The 22,884-nt window shown below is 35.9% G+C and overlaps 4 protein-coding genes across 10 annotated transcripts; all 4 read left to right on the top strand.

Annotated features, from left to right (window-relative positions):
- Nucleotides 1-6,001: 6,001 nt before the first annotated feature.
- On the top strand, nucleotides 6,002-9,025 carry LOC111789838 (protein ENHANCED DISEASE RESISTANCE 2-like). Of its 4 annotated transcripts, XM_087122016.1 has the most exons (3): nucleotides 6,002-6,401; nucleotides 8,094-8,396; nucleotides 8,481-9,025. In XM_087122016.1, exons 2-3 carry the CDS (start codon nucleotides 8,102-8,104, stop codon nucleotides 8,876-8,878), a joined length of 693 nt encoding a protein of 230 aa, XP_086978142.1. In that variant the 5' UTR covers nucleotides 6,002-6,401; nucleotides 8,094-8,101; the 3' UTR covers nucleotides 8,879-9,025. The 4 variants fall into 4 exon arrangements, with proteins under 4 accessions (XP_086978142.1, XP_023526314.2, XP_023526311.2 ...); XM_023670546.2 differs by having other exon boundaries at nucleotides 6,012-6,279; nucleotides 8,094-9,025; XM_023670543.2 differs by having other exon boundaries at nucleotides 6,015-6,364; nucleotides 8,094-9,025.
- Nucleotides 9,026-9,708: 683 nt separating this feature from the next.
- LAP3 (Calcium-dependent phosphotriesterase superfamily protein) lies at nucleotides 9,709-12,376 on the top strand. The gene is made up of 4 exons (XM_023670541.2): nucleotides 9,709-10,431; nucleotides 10,651-10,935; nucleotides 11,030-11,197; nucleotides 11,796-12,376. The coding sequence occupies exons 1-4, from the start codon at nucleotides 10,064-10,066 to the stop codon at nucleotides 12,220-12,222; spliced, it is 1,248 nt and encodes a 415-aa protein (XP_023526309.2). The 5' UTR covers nucleotides 9,709-10,063; the 3' UTR covers nucleotides 12,223-12,376.
- A 983-nt stretch (nucleotides 12,377-13,359) lies between these two features.
- Nucleotides 13,360-16,714, top strand: SKIP16 (SKP1/ASK-interacting protein 16). Its single transcript, XM_023672725.2, has 5 exons — nucleotides 13,360-13,709; nucleotides 14,057-14,776; nucleotides 14,936-15,154; nucleotides 15,851-15,957; nucleotides 16,425-16,714. The coding sequence occupies exons 1-5, from the start codon at nucleotides 13,506-13,508 to the stop codon at nucleotides 16,501-16,503; spliced, it is 1,329 nt and encodes a 442-aa protein (XP_023528493.2). The 5' UTR covers nucleotides 13,360-13,505; the 3' UTR covers nucleotides 16,504-16,714.
- Nucleotides 16,715-17,726: 1,012 nt separating this feature from the next.
- On the top strand, nucleotides 17,727-22,613 carry LOC111789684 (putative transcription factor PosF21). Of its 4 annotated transcripts, none has more exons than XM_023670332.2 (5): nucleotides 17,727-17,881; nucleotides 18,432-19,239; nucleotides 20,337-20,469; nucleotides 20,591-20,675; nucleotides 22,009-22,613. In XM_023670332.2, the coding sequence occupies exons 2-5, from the start codon at nucleotides 18,563-18,565 to the stop codon at nucleotides 22,350-22,352; spliced, it is 1,239 nt and encodes a 412-aa protein (XP_023526100.1). In that variant the 5' UTR covers nucleotides 17,727-17,881; nucleotides 18,432-18,562; the 3' UTR covers nucleotides 22,353-22,613. The 4 variants fall into 4 exon arrangements, with proteins under 4 accessions (XP_023526100.1, XP_023526104.1, XP_023526103.1 ...); XM_023670336.2 differs by having other exon boundaries at nucleotides 17,836-17,954; XM_023670335.2 differs by lacking the exon at nucleotides 17,727-17,881 and adding an exon at nucleotides 17,916-18,052.
- Nucleotides 22,614-22,884: the final 271 nt, after the last annotated feature.

The following is a 22,884-nucleotide window of genomic DNA, read 5'->3' on the forward strand; positions in this document are numbered from 1 at the left end:
TTCATTAATTTTTATTTTTGCCCAATTCTAGAAAAAAAAATTAATAAAAATATATATTTTTATTAATTTTGAAAATATTAAGAGACTCGAAAAAAAATTCAGGAATATTAAATATTTATAAGCTTTATTTTCGATAATCATTTAGATTTTTATTTTTTAAAATTAAATTTAAAATGTAAGTGGTTCGATATCTGTTTTTTGTTCTTTTATCGCCTATCTTTAAAAACACGTGTTAAATAAAATAAGTCAAAGTTTCGATCAATAAATATATATATAAAATTTTTGAAAACTTAAATATTATTTTTAAAATTGTGGTTAAAATTCAAATGTGTTTTTTAACCATGGGTAGTTAATATATATTTAACTTTTAAACGAAACTTACGTCAAAGGGTTATCGAATGAGATCCAAATGGGTTTCGAGATATTTTATTTTAAATTTCTCGTTTTTCATGTGTAAATAGATGAAAGAACCCTAAAGAACCCTAGAAACAGAGTGAGACGTGGCGGCCCCACGCGAATTCTTGTTACAAGACAATAAAATGTTGTTGTCACAATGTTATGAGGCAAATTTAGTAAGGAAAAATAATTACATATTTGTTTGCTAACAATGAAGATAACAAGATGTGATGGGGTTTGTCGAAATGCAAAAGGACCACGACATGCTACTAAGAGATCAACACGAAAACAATGAAGTGTTGTTAAGTTGTCTTGTTTCTTTTTCCCAACATGATTGGTCTTTATTACACAAAACGTGTGTGTGTGTGTGTGTGGTGTGGTGTGTGTGTTCAAAGCTTTTGACTAAGTGATGATTTCCTTCTTCTACTTGACTTTCAAATTATCAAAATAGTCTTACAATTAAGTTTGACTTTTGATTGTTGTCACCTTTTACGTATCAGTATTTAATTGTTAGGTTTGTAAGATCTCACATAGGTTAGAGAGAGGAACGAAACATTACTTATTTGAGTGTGAAAACCACTTCTAGTAGACATGTTTTAAAATCGTAAGGCTGATGGTAATAAATAACGAGCCAAAGTTGCAGTGGGTTTGCACTATTACAAATGGTATCGGAGTCAGACACCAAGGATGCTGGCCCTAAGGGGATAGATTGTGAGATCTCACATCTGTTGGAGAGAAGAACGAAGCATTCCTTATAAGGGTGTAGAAACCTCTCCCTAGTAGATGCGTTTTAAAACCGTGAGGCTGATGGCGTTACGTAACAGGCCAAAACGGACAATATCTGCAGTGGGTTTGCGCTGTTACAAATGATATCGAAGTTAGACACCAAAGATGCTGACCCCAAGGGGATAGATTGTGAGATCCCACATCTGTTGGAGAGAAGAACGAAGCATTCCTTATAAGGGTGTAGAAACCTCTCCCTAGTAGACACATTTTAAGACCATGAGGCTGACGGCGATACGTAACAGACAAAAACGGACAATATCTGCAATGGGTTTGGACTGTTATGAATGGTATCAGAGCCAGACAATGGGCGGTAACCCAGCGAAGACGCTAAGTGTCATGGTCATGCTTGGGCCCTAAGGGGGTGGATTGTGAGATCCCATGTCGGTTGAAGAGAGGAACAAAACATTCCTTATAAGGGTGTGGAAACTTCTCCCTAGTAAACGCATTTTAAAACCATGAGATTGACGACGATACGTAACGTGCTAAAGCGAACAATATCTACTAGCAGTATGTTTATGCTATTACAGGATTATAAATTTGTCTATAATTAAAAAACGTAAAAACTTAAAGAAATTACTTTTTTACGTTCACCAATATGAAGATGTAGAGTATTGTCGGACGACTTACGGTTAGAATAGATGTATAATATCTTAACCCGATCTATCCTTCGATTGATAGTTTGATAGTTCATTTATTTCATTTTAGTCTTTATTTTTTATGTTGTTTATGTTTTCACCCTACGTAAGTAGGAGAGTGGACGGTAGATTGAAAATTACAAAATTAAAACGTGAGAAGGGATTTTATTTAAAAGTTGCAAAGGAGCCCAAAAGTTTCACATTAATTACAGGAGGACCCCATATTTTTATAGAATTTATGAGCCGGGGACGTAACTTTTCCCCCCCTTTTTAACATTTGTGAAATGATTTACCACGTGGACTTTTTTTTTTTCATTAATTTAAAAGGTTCTTATGTGTCGAAGTCTGACCAAATAAAATGGACAGAATTCGGACCAACAACATTACGTACTAATATGTAGCAGTACACGTGTCTATGACGTGGCATTTTCATTTATGGGATATTTATTCAATTTAAATTTTTTTAATCTAATCCTTTATATTTTAATTATTGATATTTAAAATTATATGAATTAATATTTAAAGATGACTAAAGTCTCGTTCAAATGTCTTTGCCACTGAATATCAAAATCTTTAAACCGTGGTTGTCTAACGGTAGAAGATCTTTAAGGAATGAATAGATAGATGAAACGATAGTCTTCACACCTCTACGACTGCCTCTCTAACCGTTGCAAAGACTTTTTCCTTAGACAAATGTCTTAGTGTAAGATCTCACATCGGTTGGAGAGGAGAACGAAGCATTCTTTATAAGAGTGTGAAAAAATCTCCTTAACAGACGCATTTTATAACCGTAAGACTTAAAATCAGACAATATATGTTAGCAGTGAACTTGAGCTGTTACAAATGGTATCAGAGCTAAACACCAAGTGGTGTGTCAACGAGGACGCTAAGCCTCCAAGAGGGGTGGATTGTGAGATCTCACAGATTGGAGAGAAGAATCAAACATTTCTTATAAGAGTAGTGTGGAAATCTCTTCCTAGTAGATACGTTTTAAAACGGTGAGACAGACGACGATACGTATCCAGCTAAAATAGACTATATTTGTTAACAACCATACTTTTAAATAGAATCAAATCGAGCAATTTATGATACATTAAGAAAAGAAAAAACATGTTGTTATAAAACATTATCTACAATCGCCCATTTTATGAAGTCCGTTTTCCATTAGCAAGCTTGACGAAGAACAATAACTTATAATCTAAGAAGTCTTACTTGTTTTTTTGTTTGAAAATTTTTGACATTTTTAATGATGTTTTGTGGGTAACAAATACTATTGTTGTTTATGTTCCATGGGAGAGTTTGATGTTTTTGTCAGTTTGACTTTATAAAAACACTGTTACACTGGAGGCTTCACTCTTTCTTCTCTCCATTTTTCATACCCTTTCACACCAATTTTCTCTCTCCTCACCATTCCGCTGCCTATGGGTTCAGATTGTTCGGATCATTTTTTAGATTTTTATTTTAATAAAAATAAAAGGTTAGTTCGTAAAATATTTGTGTCATTATTTTTAAACATTTAATTAAAATTTGCAACTCAATTTTAATATATATTTTAAATTTTATTTTAAATTAAATAAGTTAGTTTTACGACAATCCCAAAATTAATTTAATTTACAGAACTTTTATTAATTTAAATACAATTCAATCTAAATAAATTTATAATTTAAATTAAGTTGTACGTATTGAATTGAATTGAATTGATCAGATTTTTTGGATCGTTGGGTTTTTTTTTAATAATTCTAACATATCGAGCAATTTGAAAATCTCATTCTCGTCTCTGTAGTTAGTCAATTTCATTTATGTTATTTATTTATTTATTTATTTTTGACTTGTTACTTTTTTTTACAAATTTCTTCATAGTTTTACTCTCTTATTTACATTTATGTTTTGTAAAATTGATATTAATATTTAATTTATTTAGTAATTATTTATTTTTTGGTTTTTTGAAATAAAATATCTTTATTACATAACATGTACCAATAAAATTAAAGAGTATTTTTATTAATTTAGTAATATATATATATATATATATATATATATATATATATATATATATATATATATATATCATGGCCTTATAACTTTAGCCAAGCCCAAATGTAGCCCAATAGCTCGACCCAATTCGAAAAAAAAAAAAATCCATTATTTTTAAATTTGGATCCTAAATTTGGTCATATTTTACGTTTTGGTTTCGGGATATACATTCCTAAACCGAACTTGAAATCATCGCCAACGTGTATTCTCTCAAGTTCATCTCTATTCTATTGGTTAAAACTAAACAGAACCCGAATATTCGTGTAAGGAATTATCTTCAACATGCATTACTATAAGTTAGTTCATCTCTTAATTTTGGAAGGAAACCGATAATACTTTGTTTAAAAAATACTTTTAATTTTGAAAAGTTTAATTAATATCATTCTTTTTTAATGTCACGTTTAGAAAATACCGATGAAATTTTAAAACAGTATTAACCACTTTTACCTTTATAAAAAAATTTAAAAAATTTATATCGTTAATATATATAGACAAAAACCGTCTATCAACACCTCATAGATTATCTCTTCTTAACGTTATTTTGGAAAGTTCACGAGTATTTTTGAAATATGGTATTTTTTAAAAATTTTAAAAAAGTTTAAATGTATTTTTGAAGTTTTTGAATAATTTCTGTTAAAAGAGTATTAAACAAAAATTTTAAAAATTTAAAATATTTTAAAATATTTTTTTAAGAGTTAAAAAAGGTAATTTTAAATTATTTTAAAAGTTTAATAATATTTTTAGAGTTCACATAAAAACTATTTATATTTTTTTTTAATTAATTTTTTTTTTTAACTTTTTAAAACACATTTTATCTAAAAATTGGTGATATTGATTGTTCTTTTAAATTTTAAATTACAAATATAAACATTTTATGTGAAAATAGTTTTTAAAAGTGAATATCTTAAATTACATATATTATTACGTATGTTACCAATCATAAAATAATACTTTTATTTATATTAAATTTTGTTGAATAATTATTTATTTTCTCGCAATTTTTTTTAAATATCTTTAATTAAAAAAACTCCATTTATATCGATATATTAATTAACATCGTCCTGAAATTAATATTTGGAATTATTTCTCAACTAGACACGTGGAAATGTCGAGACTTCAACATGACAAAGCAATCGGTGAGCTTTCAAACTCTAATTTATTAGTCGGTGATGTTGGATGATGAAAGTCTCACGTCTTCTAATTTAGGGAATGATCATGGGTTTATAATCCAGGAATATTCTCTCTATTGGTTTGAAGGCCTCTTTGGTGAGCCCAAAGCAAAGTCACGAGAGCTTATACTCAAAGTGGACAATATCATAGCATTGTAGAGAATCGTATTTATCTAACATGGTATCAGAGCCATATCCTAAACTTAGTCGTGCTATAGATTGGTAAATCGTCAAATATCGAACAAAGGACTTCAAACGAAAAGGAGTGTATTTATCGAACATGGCATCAGAGTCATACCCTAAACTTAGTCTTGCTATAGATTGGTAAATTCTCAAATATTGAACAAATGACTCCAAACAAAAAGGAGTATATTTATCGAACATGGTATCAGAGCCATATCCTAAACTTAGTCATGCTGGTAAATTCTCAAATATAGAACAAAGGACTCCAAAAGAAAAGGAGTCGAGCCTCGATTAAGGGGAGGTGTTGGATGATGAAAGTTCCCTAATTTAGGGAATGATTATGGGTTTACAAGGGGAAGCCCAAAAGGTGTCGAGCCTCGATTTAGTGGAGGGGTTGGATGATGAAAGTACTCTAATTTAGGGAATGATCATGAGTTTATAAGGGGAAGCCCAAAGCAAAACTATGAGAGCTTATGCTGCTCAAAGTGGACAATATCATAACATTGTGGAGAGTCGTATTTATTTAACAGTTGATATATGTCTTTACCATTTATTATACTCGAGTTGACAAACAGGTGAGAGAGCTAGCCGTCCTAAACTAGAATAGCTCAAACCTTCAAACTTTAAACGTTCTTTACCATTTATTATACTCGAGTTGACGAACAGGTGAGAGAGCTAACCATCCTAAATTAGTATAGCTCAAACCTTCAAAACTTTAAACGTGGACGATATATATGTTAACCAATTGAATTATGATACGTCAGTAGACATTCAATTCATCAACCGCCATTAGTAAACCAACTGCTATCCATAAAAGTTATGTCATTAATGCTTGTGGCCGTTTGAGTTTTTCATCTTCAGCAGAGCCTTCAATGGCCGCAACAGTTCTTGAGATGCGTTCTTTATTGTGCAGCGGCTAACTTCCACCAAAATCCTAAGCACGAATCTACCCAACGCTCTGAAAGTGAAGAAACAACACTATTCTCAGATTCGGCCATTTCTTCTTCAATCTTCCAGCATTTCAATGAAAACAACGTGTGGAGATTTCGAGAAGATTGAACTTATAAAGAAAGAAGGTAGAAATTCAATTCTCTTCCAAGATTAGGGTTTCCAGAGCATCGATCCATTGCTGGAATTTCTGCTCTGCGGCTCGCGATTGAGGTTTTTTTCTCCTGTTTCTTCGATTGCGTGTTCTTAGGTATGAGTTTGCTTCGATTTGTTTGAGATTGTGGAAGGTTTTACTTGCATTTCTTACTATGAAACTGAGTGGATATTGATTGATTTGATTGTTTTGTAGTGATTGAGTTTTCGACTGATCGAACTTTGGATTCATTGTGTAGATTATGAACTGAATTGAGTTAGAAGTAAGAATGACCATTAACTGCCTGAATGCATGAACAGAAATTGCTGATTCTTGGTCTACTTATAACTCTGTTCTTGTTCATGTTGGGTCAAATTTTCTACTGAATGTAAAGCTTTTGGTGAAAATTGCTGATTCTTGGTCTACTTATAACTCTGTTCTTGTTCATGTTGGGTCAAATTTTCTACTGAATGTAAAGCTTTTGGTGATTCGATAGGTCATTTGAGGCATGATTGAGTTTTCTGTTTGTGAAATTAGCAAAGATGTTAAGACATCATGAGCCATCAGATCAATTGGGGATTTTAGTTTTCCAGTATCATTCGCTTGTTCATGGCAATTCTGTGTTATTTTTCACTCCACTACTGAGATCAATTGACAAAGAAATCTGGCAGTGTTAAGATACAAATCTTCCTCGTATTGATTATTCAAGTCTCCGCTTACTCTACATGCATAATTATGTCGTTCTGCAGATCAGACTAGAAACATAGGGTGGGTGGGAGTTAAAGGTTTTACTAGAGACCAGGTTGAGGCTCTTGCGTTCTTGTAAATTAGGTGGGAGCTGAGGGATTAATGCCGTCTAGAACTCTTCCATTGCGCATATATATTGGATGGAACTGTTAGCTACTGTCCTAAGTTGTACCATTCTTTCATCACAGTGAATTCTCCTCCTTTGTCTTCTCAACAAAAGTACTATTTGCATACATTCTTGGCTAAGTTGCAGAAAACAACTTTGAGCCTTGTCTTTGATTTAAAAAATAAACATGTTCTTTCAAAAGTTACAATGGTATCATTGTCTTTTCATAAACATGTCGAACTATTTTTAGACTAGAAAATCTGCGAGTGTTAGGTTGAAGGTGAGACTAGGAAAGGTGTGGGGTAGCCTAGAAACTGTAAGATTCCACAACGCGGTTGGGGAGGAGACCGAAGCATTGTTTATAAGGGTGCGAAAACCCCTCTCTAACAGACGCGTTTTAAAACTTTGAGGGTAAGTCCAAAAGGGAAAGTCCAAAGAAGACAATATCTTGCTAGCGGTGGGCTTGGACTGTTCTAAATTTTATGAGAGCTAGATATCGGGAGATGTGCCAGTAAGGATGTTGGGCCTCGAAAGGGGTGGATTGGGGAGTCCTACTTCGATTGGAGAAGGGAACGAGTGCCAGCGAGGACGCTAGGCCCCGAAAGGGGGTGGATTGTGAGATCTCACATCGGTTGGGAGGAGAACGAAACATTCTTTATAAGGCTGTGGAAACCTCTCCCTATTAGAGGCGTTTTAAAACCTTGAGGGAGAAACCAAAAGAGAAAGCCCAAAGAGGACAATATCTGGTAGCGTGGAATGTTACATAAACGAAATTGAGACCCAAGCGCCTTCATACTATTTTTTTTTATCCCAATTTTCATCGGATATTTTTGACATGGTTACAAGAAGTCGATGCTAGTTTTGTAATTCAGCCTAAATTGTTTGCTCTTTTTTAGATCCTTTTGTACTTCTCTGATTTTGACAGTTAAAATATACATATATGTTATTGTTTACAGGATGACTTATGGCTCCTTCTGGTGAAAATGAGCTTGAGTGGATTGAGAAAGTGAGATCAGGAGGGAATGTTCCACTTTATGGTGCAAATGGTAACTATTCAAATTGTTGGGATTCTCCTCATGGAGACAAGTTCCTGGTGCGAGGACCCGAGTATTTCTCAACGAAGGCAAAAGTTCCTGCTGGCGAATCGATTCTAAAACCGCTCGGTTTCGACTGGATAAGAAGCTCTGCAAAGATCGGAGAGATCTTGAACCATCCAAACAACCGTATTCAGAAGGCGATTAACGATTCATTTCCTACAGGTCCTAGACCTTTCATCTGGGCATTTAATCTCCAACTTCCAAACAAACAGAACTACAATCTTGTTTCTTATTTCGTATCGACAGAGCCGATTGTCAAAGGCTCATTAATCGACCAGTTCCTGAAAGGCGACGACCACTTCAGAAACTCGAGGCTTAAACTGATTGCTGATATTGTCAAAGGCCCTTGGATTGTCAAAAAGGCTATTGGGAACCAAGCAGTCTGCGTGGTTGGGCGAGTTCTTTCATGTAAATACATCGTAAGGGACAACTTTTTCGAAGTCGACATTGACGTGGGATCGAATATCATGGCAAGGGCCATGTTTCATCTGGCGTTTGATTACTTCACAGCCTTGACAGCTGATATAGCCTTTTTCATTGAAGGGAAAACAAAATGTGAGCTTCCTGAAAGGCTTTTGGGGTGTTTTAGGTTCTCTGATCTGAACCCAGCTTCAGCCATGCCAATGGAGAGTGATGCTGGCTGAGGAAATCAATTCGCTAAGGTATTTCTAACACTCCCTCCATTATTAAAGCAATTGAATGTACAATAAACATTGCCCTGCAACCTGCAAGATTGAAAGGAAAATGGGGCTTAAATGTATCATTTAATACTTAATGTTCTGCTTCTTAAATGTACTTAATGTTCTTAAACGTAAAATAGATCATATCAGTCATTATCTTATTATGTATAGATATGATCTATTCTACGTTTAACACTGCTCATGTTTCGTTCTCTTGTTTCTGACTGGAAGCCAGTAAAAGAAAATGAATTGAAGAATTGACATTAAAATGGTAGAAATTAGTAAAAGCTAGCCAAATTTTTAAAGGCTAAAAGTGTAACTAGTTTGATTTCATTTCAACCCGATTATCCAAAACGTAGGAGATTTTAGAGTTGGATTTTTTAAAAACTTGGGCAGTTTCAAAATTTTGGTTCGACCTTACTTCTTGGATGGTTACGAAGATTAAGATCATCCAACATTTGTAGCTTATATTAATGATATGTTGCGATTTTGGATGTTTAATGTATGATGGTTGTGAGATTTTAGAGTTTTTTTTTTTATTTTATTTAAACCATCAACGACCTAACCTAACCCAACCCGAAAATACCTGGTTGGTCGAGTCAAGTTGTGAACTCTATTTGATTCATTTAGGCAGCTAATCCGACCAATACAAAATTTTGGGTTGATTAGAAAAAATATCACATCCTTGCATTCAAAAGGCCAAATCTTAAAACGGGAAAGAAATATTTGTTAAGATTTGCCCGACAAAGAAATTGGTACTAAACGAAATCATATTCAATGTAAACAATCGAGCTACTGAAAACAGTTAAGACATATGTGGTCGATTAAGAAGTTAGAAATGAAAGTCTCTTTTCCCATTTGTTGTTGAACGTAAAAGAATGGAAACACGAGTAGCATGAAAATCTAAGAAACAATGGAATGGAATGCTACCACCCAACCATAAGAAATAAGAAATTGAAACACATAAAACATACACATTTCAACCAAAAGTAACCTAATTTCAACCCTAAAAACCCTCCCACACAATTAGGGCCCTCCTCCAACCCTTCATAAATCACCAACTATTTCAACTCCTCCATTTGAGACTCCCAAACCCCTCTCTCTCTCTCTCTCTCTCTCTCCTCTTTCTCTCTCTACAATTAGTTTCAGATGGAGAAGAAAAGAGCAGTCAAGGAAGAGTCTTTCCTTCAGCACCCTGTCCTTTTTCTCCTTGTTCTGGGCTTGGGCTTTATACTAGTCGACCCTTTTAAAATGGGCCCAGTTGGAGGCCACGATTTCAGGCCCGTCAAGCATGACATTGCACCTTACAGCCAGGTAATGGGCCGTTGGCCCAAGGACAATCAAAGCCGTTTGGGCCTTGGAAATTTGGAATTTGAAGATCAGGTTTTTGGGCCTGAATCCTTGGAGTTTGATGCTTTGGGCCGTGGGCCTTACACTGGGCTTGCTGATGGCCGCATTGTTAGATGGATGGGTGAGGAAGTTGGATGGGAGACTTTTGCAATTGTCACAACAAAATGGTAATTATTCTTTTTTTTTTTTTTTTTAATCATGTCCCTCGTGCGCGTTGCACCTATGATGCTACTTTGTGGGTCTGGTTGGTTCGTGGAACTCATCGAAGAGTCCACTAATCATTTTGATTCTAGTCTTAGATCGTCGATTAAAATATTTCAAAACTCGAAAAATGCTATTAGGACAAGGTTTTTGGTTAAATTTTGTTTGAATGGAATTGAAATTAGGTCAGAGAAGGAATGTGCACAAGGGGTTGATTCAACCACAGCCAAACAATGGAAGAATGAGAAGAAATGTGGAAGGCCACTTGGCCTAAGATTTGAGAAACAAACAGGCAATTTGTACATTGCTGATGCATATTATGGGCTTCTTATGGTTGGCCCTCAAGGTGGCATTGCCACTCCCTTGGCTACCCATGTTGATGGCACTCCCATTCTCTTTGCTAATGATCTTGATATCCATAACAATGGATCCATCTTCTTCACTGACACTAGCAAGAGATATAATCGAGTGTGAGTACTCGATACCCATCGTTAAAAGTATTGATATAATCAAATTTATCGCTACCCATTAGCTTAAACGTCGTTTTTTCTTTTTTGTGGGCAGTGATCATTTCTTCATCTTGTTGGAAGGAGAAGCTTCGGGTAGGCTTTTGAGATATGATCCTCCTACTAAAACAACTCATGTCGTGTTGAATGGCTTGGCCTTTCCGAATGGTGTGCAATTGTCTAAAGATCATAGCTTTCTTCTTTATACTGAAACTACTAATTGCAGGTATTTTGAATTATGTTTTCGTTCTTCTACTTCTAATCGTACCTCATTGTTTAGTCTCTATAATTTCAAAAAACCCACTTTGGTCATCCCTTTACTTTCAACGATCGTTCGTTTTAGTTTTCAAGCAATATTCTAACACGAATTCTATATACAATAGAGACCCTTTAGAGCAAATCTATGAATGCATTTCAAAAACAAGTTATCAAGTATAGATTTGTCAAAAAAACGATCCTTTTCAAAAGCATAGAGACCAAAACAGAAGTACAATGACTAATACAGAGACCAAATGTCATGAACCCTAGACTCTAAACAAAAACTGAGAGTACGAAACTACGATACAGTGTTTAGCTAAGAGTACAGGACTAGACATAGTATTTAGCTAAGAGTACGGGACTACAATATAGTGTTTAGTTAAGAGTATGGTTCTAGATAAAGTGTTTACCTGAGAGTACGGAACTATGACATAATGTTTAGCTGAGAGTACGAGACTATGATATAGTGTTTAGCTGAGAGTACGAGACTACAATATAGTGTTTAAACGAAACGAAACGAAACGTTACGGTAATATATTTTGATACGAACGTTATTGTGGATGCAGATTAATGAAGGTGTGGCTAGGGGGATCAAGAAATGGAAAAGTAGAGGTAGTAGCAAATCTTCCAGGGTTTCCAGACAATGTAAGAAGAAACGAAAGGAACGAGTATTGGGTAGCCATAGATTGCTGTAGAACAAAAGCACAAGAGATACTGACACACAATCCATGGATAAGGAGTATCTATTTCAGGCTGCCATTGAGAATGAGCTTGCTGGCCAGGCTTATGGGCATGAAAATGTACACTGTCATCTCTCTTTTTAGTGAAAATGGAGAGCTTTTAGAAGTTCTTGAGGATCAAAAGGGTGAAGTTATGAAGCTGATGAGTGAAGTTAGAGAAGTTCATGGGAAGCTTTGGATTGGAACTGTGGCTCATAACCATATTGCTACCTTGACTTACCCTTTACAAATTAACAACAACAACAATGCTTAATTTTATTTCTTCGTTTCGTTTGGTCTTGTGAAACGTTCACGAACGTATAAGATCGTTGTTTAATTATATATACGTGAGTGAAATGACTGACCTGTCTTCATGTGAAGATTTTAGATCGGAAATTGAAATCATGAATTGACACGGTTTGATCTTAGTATTATTCTCTTCTATGGTCATATTACTTGTTTGTCTTGAATTGTTTTTAAGAACGTAAGCTATACCTGCGTACCAATGTGCCACACGATTTAGTGTTGTTTTGCTCTTACTTACGTGCTTCGTGAGAAAATTATTAGGTCTCCGCGTTCGTTGACACTGTTTGGTCTTAGTGTTCTCTTGTATGGTCATGTTACCTGTTTGTCTTGAATTGTTTTTAAGAATGTTAGCTATCCCCACGTACCTACGTGCATCGATTTAGTGTTGTTTTGCTCTTACTTACATGCTTCCTAAGAAAATTATTAGAAGGTCTCCTCTGTTATACATTCTAAGACATATTTGATCTTACATGATTCATATGTCAACATGTAGCGTTCGTTTGGAGTCCGATTTCCACTAAATTTAGCGAGCTTACATCCTTCGCTCATATGAACTTGGCTCTAGACTCATTGGTTAATATTTTTTTATAGAATCCCAATATTTCTAGTCATGGCTCGAGGGTCATCTGACCATCATCAAGCTTACCTTTTAACACCAATACTGGCATTGTCACTTATGTTCTTACTTACTCCTTAGCTCGATAACCACTCTTCTAGGTGTGTTAAATAGTGTCTCGTCCTCGTTAGTTTCATCGAGATATTCTCTCTCGGCCCTTGATATGACCCGACAAGTGACACTTGTATGTCGCCACTACTCTTGTCCACAACGCACACATACCCTTCAAATTTTATTCTCATAAAAAAAATATTATATTGATTTAAGTTCATTCCACCGAGATAGATCCATTTTCGAGTGTTTGACGCTTATCCCAAATTCTTATCGGAGAGGATGATTTGGTGGGAGGTTATTTTGGATTAATAAGGGCAAAAAAAAAAAAGTTTAAACCAATCAAGAACATTAAAAATGAGGTTTTAATTGAAAAAACTCGTTTTCAAGTAGATAAAGTTTCTATCCCCATCAACTTTTTTGGGTAAAAATTAGCAATTTCGTTGGGTTCCCATCATTTTAATAATAAGCGAAATTCGTCAGTACCCAAAGCCAAGGGAATGTGTCGAAGCTGACACACGGATTCTCCATATCTACACCGATTAGAGGCGGCACCGCTTCCACTGAGTTCGTCGGAATCAGCAATGGATGTCGAGGCGTTGGGCGATCTTGCGCTTCACTTGATTTTCGCGAAATTAAGCCCTAAAGACTCTGCCATCGCCGCTTGTGTTAGCCGCAAATTCAGGTCCTCAGCCTCCGAAGATTCTCTGTGGGAGAAATTCTGCCATCGGGACCTCGGCCTCACCGACCCAATCGATCATTTGGGAAACCCTGTTCCTTCATTCAAGGTTACACCCCTCACCAAATTGGGTATCCATTATTTTGTATTGATTTGATGAATAATCTATAGTAGTTGTGAAAATAAGGTGCAGATGATTAGATTTATTGGTTAGGATATTGATTGTGCTCTTGGTATCATTTTGAATCAATGTTACCTGTATTTGCTTGATCTATGAATTATGGTCCTGTTCTTGTTGTGCTTGATACTGTTTGTGAGATGGGTATGTTTAAGTTTGATATCATAAGCTATATGAATGGATATACAGCGAGTGATGCGGTAGGTATTCATCTAGGGCGCCGTGCTGGTTCATTTGATTCATTGTGCATAACTCATTACTGATCTCTCTCTTTTTAGGAGAGTTATCAAGAATGGCGGAGAGCTTTTGGGATGTATCCATGGCCTCTGGTCGAGCGAGTTAAGCGATGTTGGGATAGAATCGAAAACTGGTTGCGTCATAATTATCCCGAGGCTCTGGTGACACTTAGGGAAGGTGCATCAGAAGCTGACATTGAAGAATTGGAAAATGCTTTGAAAGTGAAGCTACCTCTTCCAACGAGGATTCTTTATCGTTTTCATAATGGTCAAGATTTGAAAGGCAGATATGTTGATAGTGTTCGAGGCTTCCCGTTCGGTTTAATTGGGGGATATACATTCTATGAACAGACGGTAAATGTTTATTTGTTGCCTTTGAGACAAGTGATCACTGAAACGAAATCAATCATTCAAGAACTTGGTTTCTCGAGGAGATCTAAATTCATTGTTGTAGCTTCGTCTTCTACGCTCGTTCATAAGGTTTTTTTCCTTAATTGTGCTTCGGGTCAACTCTTTGTGGGTACTGCAAATCTTCGAGAAGATGGAGAAATGATTCCTTGTGTACCTAGTGCATTGATAAACTCGGTGCATGAGTATAACACAGACCAACAACAAGATGCTATGTTATTATGGCTAGAAGAGCATGTTCGACGCTTAGAAAATGGTATTATCAAGCTTCGTGAAACTAATAACATTAGGAGCATCTCTCTTTTTCCGGAAGAACCTCCCTTTTGCTCTGTTGCAACAACCAATGGTGTTCGTGTAAGTTTTACTTTTAGATATTATAGTTTCTCGATCAATTACATGTATCATCTATGCCCGGGTCCATCTTGTTTTTAGCAAACTTGGTAAGATATTCTTTCATTACAATCCGTTCTTTTTTATTTTATGGTCTAACTAAGTTTTATTTTGTTCGTTCAGGTTCGTGCTTCTGCTATCTTTATCCCGGAGTTCACGGATCTTCTAGATAGTGGTGGAAACTATCAATTTTCATATTCAATTCGCATGTCATTGCAGCCTGAAGGTTGCATCATGAATGGGATGACATTCAGCTCATGTCAATTGCATCTTAGACACTGGATAATTCGAGCTAATGACTATGTGGTTTCTAGAGTTAATGGAGAGGCTGTTATTGGAAAGGTAATTATATTATATGTAACTACATACACGTAATTATATTATATGTAACTACATACACGTAATTATATTATATGTAACTACATACACGTAATTATATTATATGTAACTACATACACGTAATTATATTATATATGTAACTGCATACACGTAATCATATTATATGTAGCTGCATACACGTAATCATATTATATGTAGCTGCATACACGTAATCATATTATATGTAGCTGCATACACGTAATCATATTATATGTAGCTGCATACACGTAATCATATTATATGTAGCTGCATACACGTAATCATATTATATGTAGCTGCATACACGTAATCATATTATATGTAGCTGCATACACGTAATCATATTATATGTAGCTGCATACACGTAATCATATTATATGTAGCTGCATACACGTAATCATATTATATGTAGCTGCATACACGTAATCATATTATATGTAGCTGCATACACATATGTATTATATATATATATTATTATTATTATTATTATTTTTGGGATAATAAATCTGAGAGCAATTATATCTATTCTTATTCAAAAGGAATGATAACATCCAATTTGACTTCTCTCTCTTCTTATCTACCATAGGAAACTTATTTATTCTTAATGTTATGTCTTTGATGATTGAATTTGTATTATCTACCATGTGAAACTTTGGTGACTAATATATGTTTTCATTGTAGTATCCCCTCTTGCAACCGGGAGAAAAAGAATTTGTTTACGAGAGTTGCTCATCTCTCCATTCATCCATGGGCTCCATTGAAGGGTCTTTTACATTTGTCCCCGGCAGGTAATCTATTTTCTGATTTTTTTTTTCTGATTTTGGGATCATTAACGACTTGTCCATAACCCTAGCGTGAATATGAATTTCTCCTAATAGGCCACGACTTGTCCATAACCCTCGGAATATGAATGTCTTCTAATAGCCATAGGAAATAGTAGGAAATGTACCTTTTAGAAAATGAGTACGGGGTGTCATAGATTTAAGTCATAAAAGTTTTCATTTACTTCATCTCGATCCAAATCAACTTATGATTTAATAAATTAAAAGTTAAGTCAGTTCGCGGTTGGTTGAGCTTCTACTAGAAATGATGTCTCTCTGGAATACTCAGTGTCCATAGTCTTAGGTCATTCCCTCCTCTAAACAATGTAGGTATATCTGCATTTTCTTTTTGTTCGTGTACATTTAGTCCCTATCTATTCTATATAGCTAAGTTGTATTCTATATAGCTAAGTTGTGTTGAAATAATTTTTCAGTTTGACATATCAGAAAGGCAGCCCATTTGAAGTTCTAGTGGCAAGGTTCCCTCTACAGGTTCCAACCTACATCTTCTAATGTACAAAGAATCTTTCGAGTACAAAGAATCTTTTGTGTACTCACATCGGTTTGTTTGTGCATACAAATAATTATACTGAGATACTGTGAGATGAAACTTGGAACTTTGGGTCTGTTTGTGATGTTTTCATTTGTCTCACTTTTATAACTCGAAACAGTACAAGTCCCGTTTAGTAATTTCCATTTTGGTTTTTGATCTCATTTTGGTTTATGATCCTGTTTAAACTCTATTTTTCAAATCTGTTATCACCCGTTTTTATTAGGGTCATGGATATGCCTCACAATACGACGGTGTTATCACCCGTTTTTATTAGGGTCATGGATATGCCTCACAATACGACGGTGTTATCACCCGTTTTTATTAGGGTCATGGATATGCCTCACAATACGACGGTGTTATCACCCGTTTTTATTAGGGTCATGGACATGCCTCACAATACGACGGTGAAAACAAGAAAATATTAAGCATTGACATAATGAAGAATTTAATAAGTGATAGATGAAAGGTACTTTTGATTCAAAAGAGTGTTGATGGATCGATACTAATTTTTGTTAATGAATTTGAAAATGTTTTAAGGTACTTGGTAGGGTTCTTTTATCATTCAAAAAATATTCAATAGTCGTATCCTAATTTTCGTTAATGAATGGAATTTTTTTCAAAGTCTTTTGATCACGAGAAAACCAGTATCAAGAACAATCAGAACAATTAAAAAAGAAGAAGAACCGTGACCAGAATTAAATGAGAGCAAAATCAGAAAGACATATACAAGTGTGTTTTAGAAGCAATTATATATCAATACCTCTACTCGACAATGGACATCGACGTAACCAAAACCCACCTAAAATTAAAATTTAAGGCATATTTGAGATTTGACACATGTACTCCTACTCGATACTCTTTTTTCTTTTTATGGTTTAAAAAAAAGAAAATTATACTAACAATGTACCTTTCATTTTCAGCGACTTAACTATAAGAACTCTTTTTTCTTTTTATGGTTTAAAAAAAAGAAAATTATACTAACAATGTACCTTTCATTTTCAGCGACTTAACTATAAGAACTCCTAAATTAAACGTGCTTTGTTTGAAACAATTTTCTTATAATTTTTTAAAAATACATGTGAGTGAGAACAAAACATGTTAGAATCGGTCTATAGATATAATAAGTAAGGTGACTATGTTAAATTTAGATTTTCGTCACACATAAACATATAATATGAACTAATTTTAAGGTTTACGTGACAGATGAGTATAGAAAAATGAAGATCATATCGGAATATAATGTTCAATATAAATTTGTTTCAAACCTACCCGAAATTTCAGTGAAATTGTCGGAGGGATGCTCTTCCAAGGAGGAAAGGAATGAAGAGCAGGGCAATGGTAATAATATTTTATTTCATTACGAAAAAATAGAAATCATTCACATTTATTTGGGTCGATGGCGTGAATTCGGGTTCGATTCCCTCTCTACAGCTTCTCTCGAACTCATCTCTCTCAATTTTCAGTGTTTTTTTCGACCCATTTTGAACGCATTGACGATTTCGATTTCGGGTTGTTGTTTTGTTTCTTGTCCTCTACGCATTGGCTGTTGTGTTCTTCGATTTACACCACTTGATTCGTAATGTGTGTTTGTTTTGAGGGCTTTTGATTCGATTCCTTCATCACTCATTTCGGAACGTCGTGGAGTTTTGCTTGTTTCATGAAAATTTTCTGTCTAGTTTAATTTGATTGCATTCTGTAAGTCTTTTTCTGTGTTGTGTTATAAATCCTTTTATCGTTAGCTTCTTCACTGTTCTTCTGGTTGATTTTAGTTTTCTTGACCCATTTTGAATACATTGATGATTCAGATCTCTGGTTTTGGTTTGGTTTTTTGCAATCTACTCTCCTGCTCTTTTTAATTTGCTCTTTTTCTTCGTTCTGTTCATTTCAGTCACTTGATCCGTAATGTGCTTGAGTTTCTTCGAGGTTTGATTCAATCTGCTTGTTGCTTCGAAGGGAAGAAGAATCTGCCGCTTTGAGTTTCCTTCTTATTTAGTTGCTTTATAAGCGTGTTCTGAGCTGATGGACAACGAGAAGCCCCAATGCCGTGGGGGAGGATTTCTGCACGAATCAACTCGTTACTCGGGGTTTTCATCGGCTGAAAGTAGTTTCAATGGAAAATCTGAGGCAGCCTCGTCTTCAATGTCATTGCCTCCATTGGCTCCGAGTGGTAATTCCGACTGGGGTCAATCTGGCCGTGGAATGTCCACCGATTCCAATCGGTTTAGCCATGATATTAGTCGAATGCCTGAAAATCCGCGGCGAAATGTTGGTCACAGACGTGCTCATTCAGAGATTCTGACCCTCCCAGATGATATCTGTTTCGATAGTGACCTTGGTATCATTGGCGGTGGTGATGGGCCTTCTCTTTCCGATGATACTGAGGAAGATTTGTTGTCCATGTACCTTGACATGGATAAATTCAATTCCTCCACTGGTACTTCTGCTACTCAAGTGGGTGATTCATCTTCCTCTGTTGTAGAAGCAGCGGCTACTTCTACAGATGATATTGCTGTTGGTTTGAAGGAGAGGCCGAGAGTTAGACATCAGCATAGCCAGTCCATGGACGGCTTGACAAATATCAAACCTGAGATGCTTGTCACGGGGTCTGAAGAAGCCTCTGCAGCTGACTCCAAGAAAGCCGTGTCAGCTGCTAAGCTTGCTGAGCTTGCGTTGATTGACCCCAAACGTGCAAAAAGGTATATTTCCTTCACAACTCCTTTCCATTTTGTTTGACGTGAAAAGAAAGTGACAGTCTACTTTTCTTGGCGTAGTCTTTTATGATGTATTCAAAACAGATTCTACATGCTCTGCTATGTTTGCCCATTTTCTAGTCAGCATCATCTTTGCTTTTCATTTTATGCATGTAATGCAACGGACTTTCATATTTTAATGTAATTTGAGAGACCTGTATGATGGTATTCAAATAATATATATATATATATATTTGTAACGACCCAAGGCCACCACTAGCAGATATTGTCTTCTTTGGGCTTTCCCACGAGGTTTTTAAAACACGTTTGCTAGGGAGAAATTTCCACACTCTTATGAAGAATGCTTTGTTCTCCTCCCCAACCGATGTGGAATCCCACAATATATTTTTGTCGATGTTTGACAACAGGTTAGGTTGGCTTAACAACTACTATTTTTTAGTTTCATGATTTCTTCCTTGTGGTTATTACTTTGCCATTTTTTGTGTGTGTGTGTGAGATTACGCCCTTTTACCAAAACAAGTGATAGACCTTGGGGCCTCCCCTTATTTGTGCAGTATTACTTTGTATTAAACCAAAGTTTGCTCATATCTGCTGTCGTGTGCTTCTCCTTGTTCCTTCAATTCCTACCACTTGTTTCGTTATGTGTTTGGTTTGAGGACTTTTGATTTGATTTCTTAAACACCCATTTCAGAGCATCCTAAAGTTTTGCGTGTATGATGAAAAATGTACGGGATTATGCATTTCCATATAATTTCACTTTTAATGGAATTAACTTTGTCGGTTATCGTGCTTCAGAAGATATCAAGACCTTGATGATTTTCTGCTTGAAAAAAAAGGAACCACAATCTTTTGTATCATGCAGTGGTTCAGCTTTAGAAAATCTATCTACATTGGTTATGGATTATGTTTCATTCATCTCTTATCTTAAGGACCTAGAGTTTGTTTTTCAATATGCTTCCTCTCCATTCTAAAACATGTTTCCTCCAATCTTTTCATGTTTGAGACTGGAAAGAGGTTCATATCTGTTTTTTCATGTCTTTTAGTTATTGTGTTCGTAATTTTCTCTGTTATCCAATGCATAGGATATGGGCGAACAGACAGTCAGCTGCACGGTCAAAGGAACGAAAGATGCGGTACATTGCTGAGCTTGAAAGGAAAGTTCAAACATTGCAAACAGAGGCAACTTCCTTGTCTACTCAGTTGACTCTCTTACAGGTTGATTGTGTTATTATTGTTATGCTTATTCTATATTGACATCATTTAGAGTCCCACGTTCTATTTTATCTGCATTTCACTTGTGGAATGATATCATTTTTTTAAATTGTCTTTCAACCAGAGAGATGCAAATGGTATCACTGCCGAGAACAGTGAATTAAAGCTGCGATTGCAGACAATGGAACAGCAGGTTCACCTGCAAGATGGTAAGAGCCTCCTTCTCTGTTATTACATTTTTTAGGTGTCTGCCGCATTTATATTTGCCTACTCTTCCCTTCATACAACACCATAGGAGCTTTTGCAGTGTAAGGTCCATCAGGGCTTGGTACTGGAATGATACAATTGGCCATGCATTAGAGTTGAATACAAAGAAAAGTTGATCAAATGATGCATTAGTACATAGCTCTTTAACAATTGCAGGATGTGTCTTGTTGAGAGAGAGAGAAAATAAATGAGTTGGTCTGAAGCCATACTTGGGTTGCATGTATCACCTTAAGAATGTGGATAGCAGTCAGGTACTTAATGCAGTTAGAATGGATATAGTTGTAGGAAATTGATTGACAGACTTTGTAACAGTCCAAGCACACCGTAGATATTATTATCTTTAGGCTTTTCCTTTCGGACTTTCCCTCAAGGTTTTTAAACACGTCTGCTAGGGAGAGATTTCCACACCCTTATAATGAATGATTCATTCCCCTCTCGAACCGACGTGGGATCTCACAAACTTCCAGGAAAGGAAGGCATCTTGAAGTTGGAAGGTGCCAACTTCTTTTTTGGGTGAAAGGCATGGTGCGAGGATGAGATTCTATTGACGTTAGCATTTTTCTTGGGGTTTCATTTGGGAGTTCATTAGATGGGAGTGGTACACTAGTGCTTCTAACTCTATATTTAAGTAGTTAATGAACTGGAGTCCTCCCATGTTTGGCTTTTCGTTAGCTTCACATAGATTTTAGTGACAATTGAGTTCCTTCGCCATTTTCCGTTTTAGGTTCTTGTAGCAAACCGGGGTATGTTATTTGATGTGGGGTCTTTGGGGGGGGGGGGGGGGGGGGGGGGGGGGGGGAATGAACAATAGAGTCTTTAACATGTGCGTGTTCAGTACGTGCCATACACTTATTGGACATGTATCAGACACTTGTTAGTGCAATAGATCACTAGTTGTACAAAGTCAAAGTAGATCCAACATTGATTAGGCATGCATCGAGCACTTATTAAGTGTGTCCTTGTTGTATCTGTGTCATAGATTGAAAAAAACGAGATGTCACCGTGTCCATGCCTTGTATCTGTATATGTGCTTCTTAGTTGGTGCAAAGTCTCTTTACATTTTACTTGATTGGATCCCCTTCCTTTAGGTAGAGTTTCGCTTCGAGGGCTTGTCTTTTTAGATGTCCTTGTATTTTTTTCGATTTGTATCAATGAAACGTTGACTTATCATTAAAAGAAAAATCGAAATCGAGTTCTCCTTGACTTAGCTCTGAGAGGAAGTTAGATATGGGAGGCAGATTTCTCACAAATTGATAAAAGTTTCTCTTTTGACAGCTTTAAATGAAGCACTGAAAGAAGAAATTCAGCATTTGAAAGTTTTGACTGGCCAAGCAATGCCAAACGGTAGATCAATCACAAACTTCGCTTCCTTTGGAGGCGGCCAACAATTCTATCCTCCAAACAATCAAGCAGTTCATACTTTGTTAACTGCGCAGCAGTTTCAGCAACTTCAAATACAATCCCAACAGCAACAGCAACAGCAACAGCATTTTCAGTACCAGCAGCTGCATCAGCTTCAGCAGCAGCAGGCTGGAGACATCAGAATGAAACGATCCATATCTCCTCAAAGCTCAAAAGACGCTGCATCGGACACGAAGCCTCCTCCTACCTCTTGTTGAAACAAGGTGATTTTCATGACCAACTACGTCGAGAATAGTTTGTTTGTAAAGAAAAGATATGGCTCACTGTCTGAGAACGTTACTGTTAGAAGTCAATTTAGTTGCATTCATTACTTAGGTAGCACATTCCATACATTTGCTTTCTGAACTCACGGTTCCCATCCCCTCAAGCATCATATGCTCATTTGCTTTTTTGAAGTTCTTTATCTGTAGACAACAAAGTGGTAGATGATTTGTTATTAATTTGTGGATATTACAGTTGCTGATGTTGTTCCTATCGTGTCATTACTTGTCTATGTCAAACAAGTGCTGGATATGTGTCAAACGATAGCCTATATCGATATGAGATCCCACATTGGTTGAAGAGGAGAACTAAGCATTCCTTACAAGGGTGTGAAAACCTCTTCCTAACGTACGCGTTTTAAAACTGTGAGGCTAATGACGATAAGTAAAAGGAAGCAGACAATATCTGCTAGCAGTGTACTTGAGCTATTACAATCTGGACCAGGGTAACTATTTGCTTACCGGTTCG

Source organism: Cucurbita pepo, chromosome 3 (assembly GCF_057944985.1).
Source record: "Cucurbita pepo subsp. pepo isolate OVF chromosome 3, ASM5794498v1, whole genome shotgun sequence".
Classification (NCBI taxonomy): Eukaryota; Viridiplantae; Streptophyta; class Magnoliopsida; order Cucurbitales; family Cucurbitaceae; genus Cucurbita; species Cucurbita pepo.